Source organism: Camelus ferus, chromosome 22 (genome assembly GCF_009834535.1).
Source record: "Camelus ferus isolate YT-003-E chromosome 22, BCGSAC_Cfer_1.0, whole genome shotgun sequence".
Taxonomy (NCBI): Eukaryota; Metazoa; Chordata; class Mammalia; order Artiodactyla; family Camelidae; genus Camelus; species Camelus ferus.
The window spans coordinates 690,245-713,410 of NC_045717.1; the positions used below are offsets into that span (position 1 = coordinate 690,245).

The 23,166-nt window shown below is 38.7% G+C and overlaps 1 protein-coding gene across 14 annotated transcripts in view; it reads right to left on the minus strand.

The window, feature by feature from the left end:
- The window catches only part of LOC116656675, a 144,369-nt gene that overhangs the window by 115,522 nt on the left and 5,681 nt on the right, over positions 1 to 23,166 (minus strand). For 5 of the 14 annotated variants that reach the window (XR_004314165.1, XR_004314164.1, XM_032464846.1 and 2 more), the window contains exons 1-5: positions 12,151 to 12,292; positions 11,696 to 11,813; positions 8,933 to 8,993; positions 5,864 to 5,902; positions 133 to 554 (exon numbers count right to left, since the gene is read on the minus strand). Coding sequence is in view for 12 of the 14 variants with exons in the window: in XM_032464846.1 (XP_032320737.1) it covers positions 133 to 554; positions 5,864 to 5,866 (425 nt within the window). In the remaining 2 variants the exon portion in view is untranslated. Of the gene's footprint in view, positions 1 to 132; positions 555 to 5,863; positions 5,903 to 8,932; positions 8,994 to 11,695; positions 11,890 to 12,150; positions 12,306 to 12,850; positions 12,938 to 14,541; positions 14,710 to 16,612; positions 16,828 to 23,166 lie in introns of those variants that run through there. The other 9 variants (XM_032464845.1, XM_032464840.1, XM_032464844.1 and 6 more) reach the window with 8 other exon arrangements.

Here is a 23,166-nt window from a genome sequence, read left to right on the forward strand (position 1 = left end):
GGGGCAGCCCGGCCGGGGGCGTGCCCGGGCTCGGGGTCGGGGTCGCGGGGCCGGGGCCACAGCTGAGTCCGCCGAGGCCGGGCGGGGGCCGCGCGGAAGGGCGCGGCCGGCACGCGGGGCGCGGACACTCACCACACGACGCCGTGGGAGCCCTCGCCGAGGTCGCAGGTTGCTGCAGCGCGGCCCCTCGTCGAACACCTGCCCGCGGACCACCTCGGGGCGCGCGCCCGCCGCCCCCGCGCTGGACACGAAGTTCCGCGGCCGCCGCTCGGCCAGCGCCGCGCCTCCCAGAGGGACCGCGCCGCCGCCGCTGCAGCCGCCGCCGCTGTCGGAGGGAGGAGGACCGGCATCGCTGGGGAGACCCGACGACCCGCCGTCCGCTCGACCAACTGCTGCCTGCCCGCCTGACGAACTGACCTGACCGTTGGGCGGGCGGAGGGAGGGGCACCGCTGAGGAGGGCGCCCGGGCGGGGCCGGGCAGCGCACGCACGCGGATTGGCTCCCGTGGCCCCGGGGGCGGGTCTCGTGGCCTCACAGACTTGTAGCCTTGTTGCCTGTTAGGAATGATTCTGCTATGAATGTTTGTACACAAGCTGGTTTTTTTTAACCACATTGTTCATTGTAATTTTACTCGAACTTCATAGATTAAAAAACTAAAACAAAAATAGAGGGATTAACCGCATTTCAAATAAATGTATCTTTGTCATTGGAAACATTGTTTCATAAAAGATCTCTATAATGTACAAAAAGAGCTAATGATAAAAAATAAATAAATAAAAATTATGAAATGCATTAATCTATTGATTCTGTTTTGAAAGATTAACAGATTCCCTTCTGAATTTCGAATATTTATATATAACTATTATATATATTATATATTATGTAAGTTATAAATTAAGACACTTAGGAATAAATCTGGCCCAGGAAGTGAAAGAGTTCTGTGTGAAGACCTACAAAACCCTGATGAAGGAAATTAAAGAGGACTTAAAGACATGGAAAGACATCCCGTGTTCTTGCATTGCAAGAATTAATAATGTCAAAATGGCCACGCTGCCCAGAGCGATCTACAGATTTAATGCGGTCCCTATCACATTACCCAGGACATTTTTTTCACAGAACTACAACAAACCATCCTAAAATTTATATGCAATCACAGAAGACCCGGAATTACCAAAGCATTACTGAAGAAAAAGAACGAAGCTGGAGGAATAACCCTCTCAGGCTTCAGACAATACTACAGAGCTACAGTGAAAACAGCACGGTGTTGGAACAAAAACAGACATACAGGATCAATGCAACGGGATAGAAAGTCCAGAGATAAACCCACGCACGTATAGTCAATTAACCCATGACGAAGGAGGCAAAAATACACGGTGGAGGAAAGACAGTCTCTTCAGTAAGTGGTGCTGGGAAAACTGGGAAACAACCTGTAAAGGACTGAAATTAGAACACTCTCCAACACCATGTACAAAAATGAACCCAAAATGGATTAATAAACCTCAGTGGAAGAACAGATACTGAAAAACTCCTAGGGGAAAGCATAGGCACAACACTCGCGGACATACATTAATGCAATGTATTTTTCAACCAGCTCCTGGACTTTTGCGAATGAAAGCAAAAGTAAACAAGTGGGATCTAAGTAAACTCAAAGGATTTTGTACAACTGAGGATACCATCCACAAAACAAAAAGACAACCTACAGAATGGGAGAAAACCTTTGCAAATGATGTGACTGACCGGAGACACATTTCCAAAACACACAAACAGCTCATACACCCTAGTATCAGAGAAACAAGCAACCCAATCCAAAAACGGGCAGAACACCTAGGCAAACAATTCTCCACACCAGACATTCAAATGGCCAATAGTGCACATGAGAAAAATGCTCAGCACCGCTCATTGTCGGAGAAATGCAGATCAAAACTACAAGGCGATATCACCTTACACCAGCCAGGATGGCAATCACTGAGAAGTTTACAAGTGACAGATGCTGAAGGGGGTGTGGAGAAAAGGGAACCCTCCAGCAGTGTGGGTGGGAGGGTAGATGGGTGCAGCCACGATGGAGGTTCCTCAAAAACATGAACATAAACCTACCACGTGATCCAGCAATCCCACTCCCGGGAACATATCCGGAGAAATAGAAAATTCAAAAAGACACATACACCCCAGTGTTCACAGCAGCACTATTTACCACAGCCAAGACATGGAAACAACCCAACCGTCCATCAACAGATGCCGAGATAAAGAAGATGTGGTACACATATACAGTGGAACAGCACTCAGCCATAAAACAAGAATAAAATAGTGTCACTTGCAGCAATAGGGATGGACCTGAAGATTATCATTCTAAGTGAAGTGGGCCAGAAAGAGAAAGAAACATGCCATATGACATCATTTATACGACGAATCAAAACAATAATAACAATAATAATAAGGCCACAAATGGACTTTCCTCCTAACCCTAAACTCCTGTGCCTTTCTCTCAAACCCTGCAGCTTAGAACTGTGAGGAACTTATGGAATGTGCAAGAATTATCTAACATAGCACTTTAGTAATTACAATCTTGTTCTGCCATGCCATTATGATTTCTACTTAATTTTTTAAACCTCATTTCCATCATGACATTCTAAGCACATTTTAAGGAAATTAAAAGAAATCCCTGCATTAAATTTGCAAAAGTGTCAATAAAAAAAAATCAGGAAATAAAACAGCATGATAAACGTTAAACAGTAGTTCAGAAAATTGCATTTCTACTTTGGCTAATTTGGCTTAACATTTTTTTACATAACATTTACATTTTCATTAATTTCAACTTAGAAAGTCTGAGTTGACGTCTTTGAAGCTATGCTACTTTGAATTAACTGAAGTGCTAAATGTGATTTTTTGTAACAGCTTTATTGAGATAAAATTTACATACCATAAAATTCACCCTTTTAAAGTGTATACACCAATGGTTTTTATTTAGTATATTCACAGAATTGTGTAACCTATCACCACTATCTAACTTTAGAACATTTTCATCACACCAAAAAGAAATCTGCTCCCACTGGCAATCCCTCCTTATCCTCCCTTCTCCCATTCCCTGGCAACCACTAATCTAGCTTCTGTCTTTGTGGATATGCCCATTTTAGCCATTTTATATAAATGGAATCATATAATATGTGCTCTTTTTTCCTACTGGCTTTGTTCGCTAAGCACGTTTTTAAGGCTCATCTATAACACAGCATGTATCAGTATTTAATTCCTTTTTATGGCTGAATAAGTTTCCATTTTATGGATATACAACATTTGCTTATCCTTTCATCAATTTATGAACTTTAGACTGTTTCCACCTTTCACTATTATGAGTAATGCTGCTATGAACATTTGAGTACAAGTCTTTGCGTAGACATATGCTTTCAGTTATCCTGGGGATATACCTAGGAATGGAATTGCTGGGTCATACGGTAATTATGGTAACTCCATGTTTAATTTTTTGAGGAAGTGCCAAACTTTTTCCACCTTGGCTGCATCGTTATATATTCTCACCAGCAATGTACTGAGAGTTCCAATTGCTCTACACTTTTGTCAACACGTGTGACTTTAGTCTGTCTTTTTGATTACAGCCATCTCAGTAGGTGTGACGTAGTATTCCATTTGGTTTAGACTTGTATTTCTCTAATGACCAATGATGTTGAGCATCTTTTTATGTGTTTATTACCCATTTGCATATCTTCTTTGGAAAAATGTCTATCAAACTCTTTTGCCCTTTTTAATTGGGCCATTTGTCATTTTATTGTTGCACTGTAAAATTTATTTATATATTCCAGATCCTTATCAGATATGTGACTTGTAAATATTTTCTTCCATTCTGAGTTATCTTTTCACCCTCTTGATGGTGTTTTAAATTTTAATGAAGTACAATATATCTATATTTTTCTTTCGTTGCTTGTGCTTTTTTGGTGTTATATCGAAGAAACCACTGCCTACTCCAAGGTCATGAAGGTTTACTCCTACGGTTTTTCCTAAGAGTTTTACAATTTTAACTCACCCATTCTGAGTTACTTTTTGTATATGAGAGGAGGTAGAGGTCCAACTTCATTCTTTTGAACGTAGGTAGTCAGTTGTGCCAGTACCATTTATTACAAGACTAGTCTTTCTCCACTCAAATGTCTTGGCACCATTGTCAAAAAATCCATTAATCATAAATGTTAGGGTTTATTTCTGGACCCTCGATTCTATTTCATTGATTTATACATCTATTTTTATGTCCACACCATGCTGTCTTATTTACTATAGCTTTATAGTGAGTTTTAAAATCAAGAAGTGTGAATCCTTCGATTTCACTGCTCTTATTCAAGATCATTTTTACTACTCTGAGTCTCTTGCATTTCCATATGAATTTAAGGACAAGCTTGTCAATTTCTGTTAAAAAAAATAAGGCAGTTGGAATTTTGACAAGGGCTGCATTGAATCTATAGATGAATTCATGGAGCATTGTCATCTTAACAACATTAGGTCTTCTAATCCATGGACAAGAGATCTATTTACCTAGGTCCTGAATTTCCTTCAGTGGTATTTGTAGTGAAAAGTGTATGAATCTTGAACTCCTTTTATTAACTTTATTTCCAAGTATTTTGTTCTTTATGATGCTATTATAAATAGAGCTGTTTTTGCTAGCATATAGAAACACAATTGGTTTTGTGAATTGACTTTGTATCTTGCCACCTTGCTGAACTTGTTTATTAGTTCTAATAGGCTTTTGTGTATGTAGATGGGTATTCCTTAAAATTTTAAATAGAGAAGACTGTCACCTGCAAATATTGATAGCATGACTTCTTCTTTTTCAATCTGGATGCCTTTTATTTCTTTTTCTTGCCTAAGTGGCCTGGCAATATAAGCATTAAGAGCCGACAACCATATCTTGCTCGTGATCTTAGAGGCAGTCATTCTTTCATTGCTAAGTATGAACGGGTTTTCAAAGATGCTGGTTTTACACAGATGACCTTTATTGGGCTGAGGGAATTTTCATCTGCGAAGAATTCACTTTACCAAAGAAAGGTCTGGCCTTTGCCCTCAGGTTCCAGAGGTAATCTTCATGCCTGTTGGAGTGTCTTAGTTTGCCTATGGGCCTTGAGTCACACTGGAACAATATGATCAGGGTGGAGGCTTTGGGCCACACAGTATCTTTAGACCTCTGGAGAGACTACAGACTGAGATCAACCATATGATCAGCCACTCAGGCCTATGCAATGGAGCCCCAAGGAAAAGTCTGAACACTGAGGTTTGGGTGAGGTTCCCTTGCTGGCAGTACTCCATGCGTACTGTCACATATTCATGGCAGGACAGTTAGCACATTCCACATTTGGTACGTCCCTGGATTCTGCCACATGTATTTCTTCCCTTGGCTGATTTTAATCTGAATCCTTTCCCTGTAATAACCCGTAACTGTGAGTATAACAGCTTCCAGTGAGTTCTGTTGAGTGATCCTAGTAAACCTAAGGATGGTTTTGGAAACCCCTTGAACTTACAGTTGGTGTCAGAAGTGAGGGTAGTCTTGTGCGAACTACTGTTGTTCCCCTAACATTGCTGTTGTTTCAACTCTCTGCACCTTCTCTTCCTAGTTTCTTGGGTCCTTTTATTATGAGAGTGTAGTGGATTTTGTCAAAAGCTTGTAGTGCCTAATAAGATGTCATTTTTTTCCTTTAGTCTATTAATATGTTGGATAACTGGTTGATTTTCATGTTGAACCACTTTGTGTTCTTGATATAAATCCCGTACAATACAAACATTTTTTAAAACAACCATAGCAATATGGCTAAATTGGCAAAGAAAAACAGGAATCAGATGTTTTGTGTTAGGAAAGTATAAGTAATGTACTCACCATTCATTATCCAAGGCATATCAAAGATCACCATTTTTGCTGAAAGATAAAAAACAATTCGTTGACTGTGACTTAGTACCATGATAGTAGTATCACTTACACCTGGCCTAGAAAAAACTGGTGATCTAAATTTAACTAAAAACTGAGCTGGAGGACTCAGTTTTAATTCCATGAAGTATAAGTGGTGCTAGAACTAACTTCTCACAATGGTGAGGGGCCTACCTAGGGGGACAGCTTGTGTGAGATGAATAATGTACTATTACTGCCTGCTGGCAAATGGCCTGTTCTTTTATTCATTTATTGCTCTTGTTGTTTGCAGAAAGGTACAAGAGAAAATAGTTACGTGGGTAAATGGAAACTTTGGATGTTGCATGTTGTAATAGTGCTAAAGTCCACTGCGTTTTAAAATTATTTCAATGTCTAATTTATGCTTTCAGTTATAATTTCCTAGAGATTATATTGTTAAGCCCGCTCTGGCAGTTGTCCCCCCATTTTAAATAAATCATTATGTTTTAAGAAACAAAAATTATTTCAGCTTTTCTTAATATTATGAGCCCCAGAAAGCCAATAATTTCAAAATATACAGAAGTATCATTTTCATGCTTAGATGAAGATATTAAGCAGCCATATTAACAACTGTGATAAAAAATCAGAAACCACAAAGGGGATTTGTATATCAAATTCGGATCCAGAGAGTTCCAGTGAAGATGGTGGAGTGGTAGGACCACGAGCTCGCCTCTCCTTGTGACTACAACCAAACCACAACTGAATGCTAAACAACCATCGAAAAAAGACTGGAACCTAGCAAAAAAGATCTTCTGCAACTGGAAACATAAAGAGGGAACCACAGCAGGATGGTAGGAGGGCTGTGCTCAAGATATAATTGGGCCCCATGCCCCCCTGGTGGGTGACTCACAAGCTGAAGATTTGTTAAGTCGCAGAGGCCCTCCCACAGGAGTGAGAGCGCTAAGCCCCACATCAGGCTCCCCAGCTCGGGTCCCGGCATTGGGAAGAGGAGGAGACCCCAGGATATCTGGTTTTGAAGGCCAGAGGGGCTTGGCTCTGGGAACCTCAGGGGACTGGGGGAAACGGAGTCTCCATTCGCTTGAGAAGCATACACCGAAACTCATATGCACCAGGTCCAAGGGCAGAGGCAGTGATTTCATAGGAACCTGGGCCAGACCTGCCTGCTGGATTTGGAGGGTCTCCTGGGAACGTGGGGGACGGCTGGAGCTCACTCAGGGGACATAAAAGCTGGTAGCGGACATTCCAGGAGTGTTCATCTACATGAACTTTCCTGGAGGCTGATATCTTAATTGGATCATTAGCACCAAGACCCAGCCCCACCCAACAGCCTGTAGGGAAGCCTCAGACCAAACAACATGCAGGGTGGGAACACAGCCACACCCATCATCAGACTTCCTGAGCCACAAAGGCCTCTAGACACAGCCCTACCCACCAGAGGTCCAGGACCAAGCTTCACCCAGATGAATCCAAACATAGTATTATTCTACTCCGAACAGAGAACCTCCTAGAGTGATTATATTACTGTAGGACAAGTAAAGTACATATAAAGAACAAGGTGTCTGCAAAGAAGTACCCTGGTGATTAATACCTCAGTCTTCATCTGAGATATGCCTAAAAAGATCTGGACTCAAGATTTTAAGAAGTAATAGTTGTATTTCATGACAAATTTTGAAGCATAATCAATTTAGGATTCTACAAAATTCAACATCTGCAAAACATTATGTAGGTAAGTATATATACATTATCTCTAGTTAAATCGGAATGATGGTGTTCATCTTCATATAGATTCATGAATTTATGAATAATTTTCTCAAAAGAATTTGAGATGTGTTTTATAAGGTAATAATAATAATTATGCTATTATAAATGGCTCTTCACAAACCCCTTTAGATGTTTCAATAAATAAGTGAGTATTTTATTTTCATTTCGTACATACGAGAAATGAGCTAATAATACAGGGTAATGATTCTCTATGGACCAATGACTGGCACTGCTCAACGAGGCTTAATGAATCAGGGTAAATGCCAGATCCAGGAAGAATCTAGAAGGAACAGGTTCCCCAAACCAGACACTCTCTACCCAAAAACATTTATGAATACTCTCTTTCTGAAGACATGAGAGCACAGGGCTAGGAGTGGCACTGGTCCTTGATACTCACTATGCTTTTTGTCTGTTCCTCACTTCATATTAACACTAACGTGAGAGCATGTGAAAGTAAAGTGATCTAGGGATTTCATGCTTTAGTGTGACCTGAATCATAAGTCCTAAAAGACCCTAATTGTGGTATCTGCCAGGGGTGTGCCCGGGCCGACCTCTGAGTTTCCATATGTTGATAACCCTGTTGCCTCTCTTCTTTTTACTTTCAGCCCCCTGGGTTTAAAACTATGACTGTTTATGTGGGATGGCATCTTGATTTCCTTGGAGGGAAACCATCATATAAGTCCAATACATCAAAAATGAATACATAAAACTTAGGAGTTCTTCATTTAGGTAATTAATAGAAGAGTCATAATTAAAAACAAACTCCAAATGTCACACTCAAATACAGCACACTACTCAAGTGTTTTCTTAGTGACAATTTGCAAACAGCAATTAGAAACACAGTATACTTTATGGAATGAGTATTGCTTATCACACAGTATACTTGCCAATATTTCTCATCTGTTTCTGGCATGTAAGAAGTTCCATATAATAAATGTTAAAAAATAGTAAATTTAATCTGTCAATTGAAAAATTAGTAAAAAGCAAGATAATCTTGGAAAAATGTATGTTTTTATGTCTCTACGTGTGTGTTTTATAGGATGCCATATATACAGATTATAACTTAAGGTTTTAAAACTAACTGTAAAGGACCATGATTATTTATGAAAAATTTCCCCTGTACCTACTAGGATATATACTTAAACTTCTATGAACACATTTAAGTTCTTCACCAGAAAACAAGGTCTCAGGTATTAAAATCCATAATAATGTAACGCTCCACAATTCTCATTGTCTATGGTTTCAATATATTACATTTTTATAAAGGAGTAAGTTACTTACAGAGGTATTTAGGGTAATAAACCTTAAAGCAGTTGATGATAAAGCGTACAAAGTCCATGTCCTAAAATAAAGATTATACATTTAAATCTTTCAGACTGTCCACATTAGAGAATTTTAAATTGCATATTTCTTAAGGTGATAAATTATTAAATACCAATGAGACAATTATCAAATTCTTAAAAAAAAATAAGCTCATAAAATATCGATATCCCCAGGGATTAGGTTTTAAATCATTAAGCTACTTATAATATTCAGTCCTAAAACTGAGTTAAAGAAATTAGATTCTTAAACATCATTCATGTTATCTCAAACTAGTTAGATACTTCAGGCTGCTAAGGTAATGTGGCATTACAACATGGATCTGAAAAGCAAATCCCAAAGAGAAATTCTAAAAATCTGTTGAGCAATTAAAGAATTAGTATAACAAGTATACAGTTTATTACCTGACTACTTGCAATTATAAAACATACGTATATAAATTCTGTTATGTCTGTTTTTTAAACCTAATTGCTACACCTCATAATAGCTTCAATAAAATATACTTTATTAATCTGATTATATTAATCTGCTGTATCTACTTCACTTCTGGCTTCCTTCCTCCTTATGTAGGAAGGTCTCAGGTATTAAATTTTGAATTTTTTAGTTTCTATTCAAATGTTGTTCACTGACTCCAATTTCTGGGAGACTTTATAGCTATCTGTTGGTTCTACTGCATTGAAGACAGCAACAGGAAATTAGATTATTAGAGTTACTATTCACTGGATCATTTCATTCTGTTTCCATTGGCTGCAGGTTGACTTACTAATCCTGATCAGCCATGTTATAAGGCCTGCAGGATGAAAGATACAACCAGGAAAACTTAAATCCATCAATTACTAAAAGGTGAGTTGTCCGAGAGATGAGAGTCTATAAAGTTATACCTAGCATGTGAGTTGTAGCATCTTTAACTCCAGTAAACTGAAAGTAAGCATCCTTAATGATCTAAGGTATTTATTATGGGATAAATCCTAGTATATAATAATACCTTTATAACTAATCACTGTGCACAGAGTTTAATAATTTGTAGTTAAGTTAGAATCAAACAAAATATCTCCAAATAACTAGTTATATGAAGATTTGGTTACCTGGTATATGATCTGTGGCCCCCAGACTTTCCCTAAAAAGTCTTCATCCAATATTCTTGTTTTCATCTTTAACTGAATAACTTGGTTTATAAAATCCCAAGTTACTGCTCATTCAAGTCGATATGACAGGATGCCACTGGTGTACATATATTAGTGGGTACTATGTAAAACAGTTTCAAGAAACCCACTGCTCTGCATTCTGTGAGGATGTTTTCAAGGATGCTATTCATTATCTTATAAAATGTCTTCCTTTTGAAGACTCATGAAAGATTTTTCTTCTAGTTCAAGTATCAGGAATGGATATACTTTTCTTAAGACAATGGCTTTGAGCAATTTTATATGATTCCATTCCCTTCAGGCAAGCTTACAGCCAAATTAGTGGCCCAACTCTAACAAATAATTAAAAAAAATTTTGCCACGCAATTCTGTATACAGCTTTAAAGGCCAACTTAAATCTTTTGTGAATTATGAGGGCCATATATAAAAATAATTCAGTAAAATTCTAGGTATTTGAAAACATTAATGATTTAAACTCAATAATGAAAATAAACCTTATTTATAAATTAAAGATAATGAAACAGTATATAAGTAGGTTGAAAAATAATCAGACAGCTCAAGTAAATTCTTTGGCCCTATATTTGTCAATAAAAAACACTTTTTATGATTCTGGATTAATAATCAGAAAACTATCATACACAAAGGATAACAGAATCATGATTTACTTTCATGGAATATTTATTTATCTAGGCATTTTGATGTAGATTTTGGATATAAAACGATTACTATGTAATCTAGAACTCCGTGACATGGAAACCAGATTGAAAAAATAATCTAGGGCAAATGACTCTGATATATAGAAAGATGAAAAAAAAATTTGTGGTCCCACTGTCTAAAAAATCTTGTTCTCTCAAGCCTATTTTTTGTTTGTTTTTTTAATGTCTAAGGTTTCCCTTTTTGGGGCCTAGGTATTTCTATGATATAATCCTGTCACCTTTTCATTTTAAGAAAGGTATTTTCCAGTGTTACTACAAATTCTTTATAAACATCATTCTACACAGGTACACATACTGCGTTAATGAGATACACCATAATTCACCACTTCACCATGTTGACATTTACATTTTTTCTAAGTTTTCACCATTTTAAATGACACTCTGAAAAAAACATTTTGATGTACAATGCTTTTTGTGTACTCAAGTTTCCTTCTTTAGAATAGATTTCCAGAAGTTAGTTACCAAGCAAAGAATATAAATATGAACACTTCAAGGTTATTAACATACTTTGCCAAGTGGATTTTCAAAAAGATTTCAACAGTGCCCCAGGGAGGTCCCTGAAGGGCAGCTGACTGCTACCAGAATTAGCCACGGTCTGAATGTCAGAGACAGTAGCTCTAACAAATGCACCAACAAATCCCCATCGCTGCTGAAAGGTTTGTAGTTACCACGAAGGTCACAAGGGCCCGAATTAAAGACTGCTAGGTTTTATTTATTTTTTAAGCTTGGCAAAATCTCCTGAAGAAAACTGGTTTCCAACGCTAACCAAATCAGACAGACAGAAAACAAATCCAAAAGAGCAAGTGAAAAACCCCAACAAAATCACCAAGCACTGTATATGCAAAAAACTCAAATGAACTACTCACCACGGCAAACGTGGCCTGCAAGCAGTGGTCCGCTGGAGAACATACGTTACTTTACTCCACATTTACTGAGTGCGTTACTCTCTGCCAGGCCCGGGGAGGGTGCTCTATAGGATATGAGCTTTGATAGAAGAGTTCACTGTTACCACATCTACTCATTACTCTGCCAGCCTCGACATCTTCCTTCCATATCTTGCCTATCAGACAAAGAACGTTTCTAGGAAATCTACAGTTTCAGTGCCAAATACTGAAGCACATTTAATTCTTTGCAAATCCTATTCCATGTCTGACTTCACTCACAGTGCAGCAGAAAAAAAATAAATCCCAAACATGACTTGGCTAGCTTGGTTTTATAGCAATATTTGGTTGGGGAGGTGGGGTGGGGGTGGCAGAGAGGACGGGAGAGAGGGAGGACGCCGCGATAAACGACTGATTTAGAATTAATGAAAAATGCTTACTATGCTATTTATTCCAGTCTCTGATAGGTCAAACATCAGTGTTACAGGTTTCCCATTTTCTCTCTTAGCATAACGTTCCAACCAGAATGCAATAAGCTTCTTTTTGTCCAGTATGGTCTTATGGTCTTTTATATGATACTTCACCCTGATCCAGACTTTAAGCGGAACATAAGATAAAAATAAGAAAAATATTTATGGCACTATAATACCATTTTACACACGTATTATATTATTCCTTTTCCTTGACATTTTTCTTTATTTACAATTAATTTTGTTTCTCAGATTAAGAACATCCCCCTTCTTTTAAATGAGAAAGAGTGTAGAGGAGCAGAAAGGTCAACTATTTTCCTTCACTTAGAAAATAAGCTTTCCTCTTTAGTAAGTAAGGGGGAAAAGAAAATACAGATGAACAAACAGTATTTGGCAATAATCTAAAAGTACTCTACACAGTGCTTAACAAAAAAGAAAACACTAGAAAAATGTTCCTTCCAGAGGGAAAGCCCCGACAGAAGCGAGCAGTGGCAGGAGCGGCTGCGGCGCCTGTGGGCGGACCACGGCGGCCGAGGCAGAACGGGGCGCGTGGAGAGGGACAGCTGAACAGAGGGACACCGCTGGGCCTGAAGGACTCTGAATCAAAGGCTAAGGTGTTCTGATGACTACACCTCACTCTTGAAAAGCCAGTACAATTAAATATACTTACACAACTTGTTCCCTTCTTTGTCATAACCGTGGAGATAAATGCCACCAATTTCCAATAACCACCTGGGAATGGAGGCTTCGGTCAGGTCTAAAAAGTGATAAGATTAATGAGTAATTATAACTTAGAGGTCTTTTAAAAAGAAAACTTAAAATGTAACGATTACTGTTACATACTAGCTCTGATATTAAAAAGAAAAAAAAAGATGACGCTTATTCAAATATCTGGAAAAAATCCTCTGGCAATAAAACATGGTGCTTCTTACTAAGTAGAAAAAAAAAAACTACATGAAGACATAGATGAAAGAAATGGAAAAAATCCATTTGCCTTTACGTGCCTGCCATTATTATGTGGATGCATTTTCACGTTCTGGTTGTATTTCACATAATCACTTGCAATTAATAAATATTATCACTACTGGACAGTTTCAAAAGAACATGGCAGTATAATATCCACATTATAGCCTCAGAACTGATAGCTTCTCTAGTAAAATATTTTTCGACGAGGTTTGATAACCAGTAGAGTTTAATGTATTTTATAATCTTGGGGCAAGTGGAAAATACTTCAAGAAAAACGTTAGATCCTTTAGCAGGAGGTCCACTCACTAATGCGGCCAAGAACCAACACAAGGCAGCACTTCCCCAAGGACTCGCAAAGATTTATCTTTCCCCACCCCTCTTTGTCATATCGCTGCTGTTTGCCACTAGAAACTAGCAAGTCTATGTAAGAAAAACTATTACTGAGTTTAAAGCTTTATTCTGTACTTAAATGACTGAGAAATATCAGGTTTACATTTCTTTGTTTGATTAATAAATGCTTCACTGTTGAAATTACCAACAGTTTTTATGTTTCCACTCAAATTATTTTTTAAATACTCTCCCTCGGAGAGAATCCTTCTCCAAGTATGACAACTGGGGGGGGGGGGGATGTCTTTTCTGGATATATTTGTTGGCTATTTTGTATTAAGTCTCTAGACTCGGTCGCTCCGGAGTTTCTAATCCTCAAGGTCAGGAAAGCCTTCATATCTTGTCACAACCAGTAGTTATGCCAGCTTCGTCCTGTTACGTTTTCAGGAGGACAGAGATAACGGGTAACCTTTCCTGAGAAGAGTTCTTCATTTACTTGGAAGATTATTATAAAACCCCCTCCAAGATTTGAAACTTTCTGGGGAGGAAATTTCAATGTAGAATTGGGCCTGGAAATCAAGAAGAGGAGGCTGCCATAGGCATCCTTGGGGGTAAGCTTGCTTTTGGGGCCCCATTCACCTATTAGCTCCATACAGAGCCCCTAGTAGCACAAGGAACCCTGGGAGCAGAGACAGGCACCAGGCAGCAACTGAGCAAAACAGGCAAATAGTATCTCCTTAGCTCTAGGCCTAGTAGTGCGGATGCTGTCTTGCTATTTTAATGGCACCAAACTAAACAGGCACAGGTTAGGAGACGCTGCTGTGAGTGACGAATGTTGAGTGTGATTCAGCTCCTTGGTGATCTGGTTTCCTTATGAATGATCCTACTTTTACAACTTATTCATAAGATGCTCCTTTCAAAATGTTACTGGGTCTTTATAAAACATTATATTCTGGTGTTTATGATGATTGCCAAGAATATTTGCAAATACACTATTAGATAAACGTAGAACAGTAACATTTATGCAGGGGAAATAGTACACAGTCAAGGTGAAAGTGAACAGCTTACCGTTGACAGACATTTCCTTCCTCCACTGAAAACTCTCATCAAGCATCTTCAGTGTTTCATCTGCAACATTATGCCTCCAAAGTAAGTAACTTTCAACCCAGTTATCATCTTGTTGTAGTCTTTCAACATCACATGGATCGTATTTATCTGACTTCTCTATGGCAAAAACTAATAAATATCCAAGTCAGCTAAATTCTGCAGTGAACGATAACCAACACTCATACCAGTGGAGAAGAAAGACCCGGAAGAGAAAGCTAAGCTAGTTAAAGACAGATAGACACAGGGATGCAGTTCAGATGAAAATGCAACTTAGAGGATTGATGGAATTTCTAAGTGTGAGAAGAATAAAGTTATCTAAAAATTGCAGCTTTATTTTAAAACAAGCCACTATAGATTTAAAAAATAAGACCACAGTATAATATTTTGCAAACCCCCTCTCAAACTATAAACTAACATCTAGGAAGATCAGTTATGTTATCTGAACTTGAAATCCTTACGCTAGTCAATGAAAAATGAAATTTTATGTTTAAAGAAAGAACTAAGTTATAGTTAAAAAGACATGTGTTTGGCAAGCATCTTTTTAAAAAATGAATGTGAAATGAAATACAAAATGGAAAACTATGTGTGCAGCATTTCCCATAGTTTATTGGAATAATTGTTGCCAATAATAACTTCTCATTCTCCATCTACACACATGCTGTGTTCTCATCAACCTCTATATACCTGACATTCCTCCTTCCACACCCCACTCTGTTTTTCTGTAACTGAACTTTCCTTGTCTCCTCACAACCACCTGCACATCTGAATTCTCCCACTCTGCAAGAGTCCTTCCAAATGCTTCCTCTTACTTCCTGTTCCCAGAAGTAAGTCTTTCCCTCCTGTGAAGAGCCACAGGACCTGAACGACACCTTTCTTAAGGCACTTAATACATTTCCCCTTGACTCAGAGTTATGGGCATGAATGCTGTATCTTTCCATTTAGAGATCATAACAGCACAGCTATACATCCTAAGAACCCCCCAAAACAGATTATAGTAGTGCCAATTAAAAGGCATTTAGGAAACATTTGTTGATGAAATCTATTTCTTCTCTATTTTTATTTTCTTGGTTAGTCAGTACTCTCCCAGGGCCCCAAGGAAGAAACTTCAGAAAACTCCCTGGCTCCTTCATCTCCATTTTTTGTGCATCTACTTAGTTGCCAAGTTTTATAGATTCTGTCTTCTCTCCATTTGCTCTGACTTACTTCAGGCCCTCAGAGGTAACAGCTGAAAGGGTAGGGAAGTATAAAGTACATTGACAGAATTATCTTCTTTGGGTCCCAATTTCCTTATCTTTCAACTGTTTTTTAGATGCTCACAGGGTTGTGTGAGGATCAGATAAAAATGTATGTATGAAAGTACTTGAAAGTTTAAAGCATGATAAAATACAAGATAAGGCCATAAGTCATGCAACTGTGGAGTGCTACCTTGGATATGACTTTCAGTATCTGGGCTCTATTTTTCTAATCTATACAATAAGTGGTTCTGTTGTAGGTAAACCTTGCAAAATGGTTTTTTTAGCTCTGCTATTTGAAAATTCATCAGTATTCAAAGCACAACTTTTCTTTAATTGTAACTTGTAAACACAAGTTGGAAGTAAAGAATTTACACACTGTTTAGCAGCAAGAACGCCCCTGGGAGCATCTGCCCCAACGGAACACCATCCCGTCTGGCCACTGGACAGCCCTCTCCACTGGACCAATATGGTGTTTTCCTTCAAATTACTGACTTCATTTTCAAGAAAATTTCTGCCAAATACCCAAGTCTGAATAACCATAGTTTACTTAACAGCTGTTCTTTCAAATAAAAATGGTAGTCCATGAAAAATGTGAGCAATTTAGCTGGCTACTCAAATATGTGGAAGTATTTAATGTGTACTTCCTGATTTGTTACTCAGAATGTTAAAAGGACATTTACTCTCAAGGGTCAAGATTTAATAAAATTTACTGCTTCATCAAGGGCTTTCTAAAATAAAACTAGCTTAAAATAATTTCACTGAGGGTGCTGACAAGGAAGACTACAATGCGCACTTGCCTTTATTCGGGCTGAGGAGGCAGGAGGTTGGCCCACCATGGCTTCCAAGTCATCAGTGCAAATGAAAAAGGGAAAAGCTTCTCAGTATCACTGTGGAAACAGCTCTGACCTCACGGGCTCCTGAAGTCCCAGGCATCTCTGAGCATCCGCAGACTAAACTCTGAGAACCACTTCTCCAGAACAGTATGTGGCAAGTGGTGAAAACTCCGTAAATACTAGCCAGAAGAAGAATAGAACATCACTGTTGTCATGATTACTACCACTACCGGTGTCACCACCAGCGACCCCATCAAGGACACAGCGCCCACTACCAAGAAACTAAAGCTGATTGCTCTTGACAGCTTTTAAGGAAGCAGATCTTTGAAATTAGAACTCTCCATTTATATTAAAATGATTAACTATTGTTATTAATAGAACATGTACTTACAGATGAGATTCCCATTGTTAAACACTTACCCCTAGACAGATAGAAATGGAAGGAGAGAGCTAGAAAAGACAGAGGAAGAGAGGACTGGGGAGGAGGTCAGGTAGGAGTGGGGGGGAGGCAGGAGGAAGGCAGGGGCAGAAGAGGATAGAGAAGAGGGCTGAGGCGGGGAGAGGGAGAGGAGTCACAGAGAGTGAACTGAGCAGCCAAGGGAAGGAAAACCTGACCTGGGACCACTAGGCCAAGTGCAATAATGACCGCTTATGACAACACAATTCGCTGCTTTCAAACATAGCCCCCAGGCAACTGAAGTGGGGGCGGGGTAAAATACACCACTCAAACCTGCCTGTTTGGCATAGTGATTATTTTAGTCTGATTCTTTTTAAGAAACAGCAGATACAGGGAAAGCTCTGAAAACTGAGTAGAAGTTACCCTTTTATGAGAAACATTTATATTTACAAGGGAAGCCTCCATTTGTAAGGGTGCCTCCCTCTTTGCAACAGGAAGAGGAGAATGCTGCTGTATTTTTAGAAACTTATCAGTGGAGAAGGTGGTCTGCACCATACCTTTGTTTACTGAGCTTTTCCTGGTCACCTCTAATAACTTGACTCTCCACCCCAACATCTTCTGGTCTTTAGCTGAAGATGGGATTGAAGGTGGTGGCTTGAACCACCTTGGAGAGTCATTCCGTTTTCCTGGCTCTTTTGCATGTATACAGGAGGTATACATGTTATTAAACTTCTGTTTTTCTTCTGTGCATCTTGTTGGGCCCACTGACGTCCTTCAGAGTGCAACGACCCCCGTTCCTGGGCTCTCAGATGTCTGACATTCTTCGCGGAGCATATTTCCCCTAACAAATAGCCCCAGGTAATGCCCACCTTATCAGAGTCATAGACCCCACCGCCCTTCACAGACCTAAACCTCTTTCCTCACCTACAACCAACCAGACTTGCTCACAAGCCCATCAGGCACCTTGTGACCCGACCTTATAAAAGACCCCGACATCCAGCCCTTGGGGCTCACACAGGCACCCCACGTCTGTGTGGCCCGCTGTTGTCTATGACACCGCCCCCTAATAAACTCCTTTCTATTCTTATACTTAATCTCTGGTAAATTCTTTTACCAACCCACGTCACCATGCCACCGACTGGCCGCCCACTGTAACACACAACACATCTGTCTTGTATCAATTTAATTATTAGACCAGTCAAAGGACCTAGAAGGGTAGAAGGAAAATGTTTTCACCTCCACAGGACCCTCAACTGTAAGGGAGTTTTTTGAAAACCAGTCCTTTGGGAAGTCCAGATGTTACAGGAAGAAGCTAAAGGCGTACACGCAAAAGGTATCTGAAGATACCAAAACACACAGGTGTGCACGCACCCTCCCCTCCCCCGCCCCCCAAGGACACATCACTTTCAAAGACTTTACCTCTTGATGATTGAAGCGCACAGATGAGGAAGAGATCAGCCTTATACACAGATACATATGCATCTACTCTCACAACACCTTGTCCTTAGTACTTTCCTCTTGCTGAGGGCCAGCGAAAACCCCATCACAAACCAACACTAATCTCAAGTGGTGACTTTTAGCCTCCTCCTTGCATTTGTTCAAAATAGCTCAAAGCTCATTTCTGGCCGTTCCTTTCTTAAGAAACCGTAATGAACTGTCAGCACACCTATAGTTCATTGTCTCTGCTGTTTATTTCTTCTTATACGAATTTTGTTCTGTAAATTAGTCTTATATTTATACAGTGTTTCACCACCAAACTGTAAAGTTCATAATTTTGCAGAGAAAGAACTACATAAGTGGCAATGGTGAGTCACCTCTGGATCAGACAGGACTAAGTGTTCCAGGGTAAAGATGACTCCTCTCAGTTCTTCATCTCTGTCTCTCATGTACACAGATTCTCAGATCCCACCCATGAGTAGATACTCCGGGGGCGGGGAGGGGGGAGCCCAGTGATGCCTGTTTTAACAAGCCCTCCTGGTGTTCTGATAGTTTTGAGAATTGCAGCTACAGGCCAATAGCTTCATCCCATCACAGAAGATCACCTGCCTCTCAGGCTCTCACCAGCTTCAGGAAAGCGGAGATTCAGGGTAGATTGTGCCATAATGTTCAAAAGCAGCAAATATACAACTGTCAAACATAATGGTAGTTCAAAACCCCTTAGGATCTCTTATTTCTCTAGGACTCTGAGCATTAGTCCACTTAACGTCCTTATGGGGCCTTGGAAGAGCATCTGTTTTGGAGGGACCATGTGAATGTCAACACTGGGAGTGATCAGACCGAAATAACAAAAAAGTCCCTTATTATTCTCCTGCTGGTTGGCCACAGAGCTGAGAATCTGCACTTGTAGCAAGCTCCTGCAGGAAGCTGCTGCTGCTGTCCAGACACCGCACTGTGGTAACTACTGGTCTTTTACAGGGGTGGGCAAAATTGTTCCATAAAGGGCCAGGCTGTAAACAGCTAAATATCTTAGATTTTGAAGGCCACATATGGCCTCCATTGCTGATTCTTCTTTCTTTTTTTTTTCAGCAACCTTTTAAAAATACAAAAACGATTCTTAGCTTAAGAGTTATTAAAAAAATATCAACAACAGGACTTTGCTGAGCTCTGGCATGCTGCAGAGAGGGGAGGTGCTTCCTGCTTCAGCTGCTGTCCTTCAAGGGCTGGATTCATACGCTGGATACTGAAAGAGATTTTCTACTTTAGATGGTTTCTCTCTCCACTGATCTATTCAGGTCTTCTTTCAATGTTCTTTAATATCATTTTAAAATTTTCTCTCTAAAGGAAAAAAAGTTATATGTTTCTTCTATTAGATTATTAGGCAGTTTAGAGATTTTTTTTATGGCTATCACAAGCCAATAATGGCAAGACTGGCAAACCTTATAGCTCTTATTTTCCTTGCCATATTGATAACTAGGTTATTTTATAGCCTGTAGAATTATAGAAATAATAGTGGGGATCACTGGCTTTTTCCTGATTTTCTGGGAATTATTTTGAAGTTTCACAATTAAACATGACATTTCCTGTAGGTTTTTAAAAGGAACACTTGAGAGTTAAAGTTTACCTTGTTTGCTGGAAGTTTTGTTTGCTTTTCATAAAGTTGAATTATAGCCAGTGTGGTCTGTCTTTATTAAAATAAACATTTCCCTCATTTAATTTTGCTAGTGCATATATGTTTGTATTTGCTTAAACAAATAAGAAAAAAGAAACAGAAAGCAAATATGGCTAAAGAGGTAAGAGAAGAGAGTGAAGAGGCACAAGAGACAAGACGCTTCTCAATCTTTACTGTTTTATATAGTTACGATTGTTGAACTGTACCCATTCGAAAATTTCACTGAGAAGCATTTTGTTAACGTGGTAAATTCCTCTTCTACATTTTCTGACTACGAGTTATCTTTCCACGCCTGGGACTCACAAAAGTGCTTGGGCCTTAAGTGTACGTGTGCGCCTTTGCGATGGTGGAGAGAGTGGGAGACATCTGTCACTACCAGTTCAATTTCCTTAACAGTCATTGATCCATTTAGGTTTTATACTTCTCATTCAGACAATATTGGATGATTTTCCTTTTCTCCAGAAAGTTTTCCATTTCATCTAAGTTTTCTAAATTTTCTGTGATAAAGCTGATTATTGTATTTTTTTATGATTTTTAAAATCTCTCCCACATCAATAATTATACCTGCTTTCTGTTCCTAGTGTATGTCTTTGCTTTCTCCCTTTCTTCTTAATTAGTCATCTTAGGTTTGTCTGTTTCACAAGTCCTTTCAAAAAGCCAGCTTAGGTTTATTGCATCTACTATCTTTTCCCCATAAATCATGAATACCTGCTCTTATTTCCTTCTACTTTCTATGTATTTACTCATGTTCATTTTGTAGCCCTTGAATTGAATCTTTAGCTGATTTTTATTTGGGCCTCGTTTTTTAACAAATGAATATAAAACCACAGATACTCTCTTGCTTAGCTTTAAGTAATTTTTAATTTCCATTGTGAAATCCTCTTTAACCTACGGATTATTAAGCAGAAGGAAAAATTACACACACCCTCTGCCGGGAAGTTGTTAACCCATGGATTATTTAGAGGTGTTATTTTACTTTCCTAACAGTTGATTTGTTTTTGAGTACCTTTTTATTGTGACTTCTCATGTAGTTGCTTAAAATGGGGTGAGAACATGGTCTGTACGATTTAGTTGCTTTGGAATTTCCGAGACTTCCTTTATGATTTAATATGTGGTGAATGTCTGCAAAAGTTCCAAAAGCACAAATATATATTCTATCCATGTAAAGTTATGATATCACATTATATTCTCTATATCAGAAGCTTGATATTTTTAGATATGTGATAAGGACAAAAACTGATAAACTCTTAAGATCTTTTCCTCCTATTCTGATCATGACAGCTTTAAAAGGATGACCTTGAGAATGCTGGAGCAGAATTTAAGAAAATCCAAGTGTTTATCTATCTGTCAGTCTTCTAAAGGCTTCCTCTCTTGGGGGTAGTACTCACTAGTTACGAGGACTAATTTATGACCACCCACCACGTGTTAGCTCCAAAGAGAGCTAGGTATTGCAGATGCAAAGAATAAAGCCTGAGCTTTATTTTGATCCCTTAGGTGGTCCCTAATCTAGAGAGTTTATGTAAAATATCCAGGAGTGAAGTGACACTTTGAATGCCATTTTCTTTCCACCCTTCCTTTTCAGAGAGGGCAGTTGATAAGAACCATCCCTATTTTAAGTACCCTTTACCTACAGGTTCCTTTGGCTCACTGCTAATCTTCCTGCCATTGAAATTCTCCTCTCTGAGATCATCCATGATACTAACATGCCTGGTTCTCTGACTTCTCTAACCACTTTGTCTCCCTCAGCCTAATAAAATGAAGGCATTCCTCAAGGTTAATTGCTTAATTAAAAAAAAACACATTTTCAAAATTAAGAGGACCCCACCAAGGGAAAATCTAAAGGTTATACTTAAGATGAAACAATAATGGTCCTAGATACAAGATCTGAAACTCAGTAAGGAAAGATAAATAAAGATGCTAGTAAATATATGGTATGTAAACAAACACTAAGATATAAAACAACAATAATAAATTGGAGGGGTGAATATGGGGTGAATGTCAGTATTGCTGCACAAAAACACTATCTTTCAAGGATCAGAAAAGAGGAAACACTCCCCACGTATTTTATGAAGCCTGTATAATTTTGATGTCAAAGTCAAACAAGAAAAGTGTAAGAAAGGAAAATTATAGGCCAATTTGTGAATATAGATGCAAAACTTCTAAACAAAATACCGGCTGACTGCAGCAACATACATAAGAGCATAATAGCAAAATCTAGAAAGAACCCCAATTCCACCAATTAGTGTTTTCATTCCATGAACTACAACACAGCTATAAAAAGGAATCTTAAAAACCTGATAAACATAATCTGCTATATTAACAGATTAAAAGAGAAACACCAAGCGAACATAACAGATACAATATGTTCAACAAATGAAGAAAATGCATTTAGCAAAATTCAATCCTCAATTGTGATGGGAACAAAACAACAAACAAAACAAAAACCAAAACTACCAAATCAGGAATAGAAGGAAATGTCTTCATCGTGATAAAGAATATCTACAGAGATCGTGTTTGGGGCTGTCTTTCTAAGATCAGGAATAAGACAAGTAGGCTTTTGTTACTGCTTCAATTTAACAGTGTTCTAAAGGTTCCAGCTAGTGTAAAGTAAAAGCATTTCAAATTGTAAACATCGGCATGTTAGAAAATTATCATTATTTCAGGTGATACTGTCTACATAGAAATCCCAAACTAATCTAGAGACAAATTATCACAATTAAGAACAGTTAGTAAGGTTTCTGAGTCCAATATTAATGCAAAAAAGTCAAATGTCCTTTCTGTTAACTAGCAACAATCATTTAGAAAATAAATTCTGAAGAGATACTGTTTAAACCACCACAAAAGAGAAAACCTATCAAGTGTCTGGAAATAAATTTAACAAAAGTGGGTTAACTTTATGGAGAAGATTACAAATCTTTCCATAAGGAAGAGCTCAGCAGATAGGTATACCAGGTTCTTAGATAGCAAGACTTAACCATGATAATGTCAAGTATCCCAAAACTGATCTTCTGA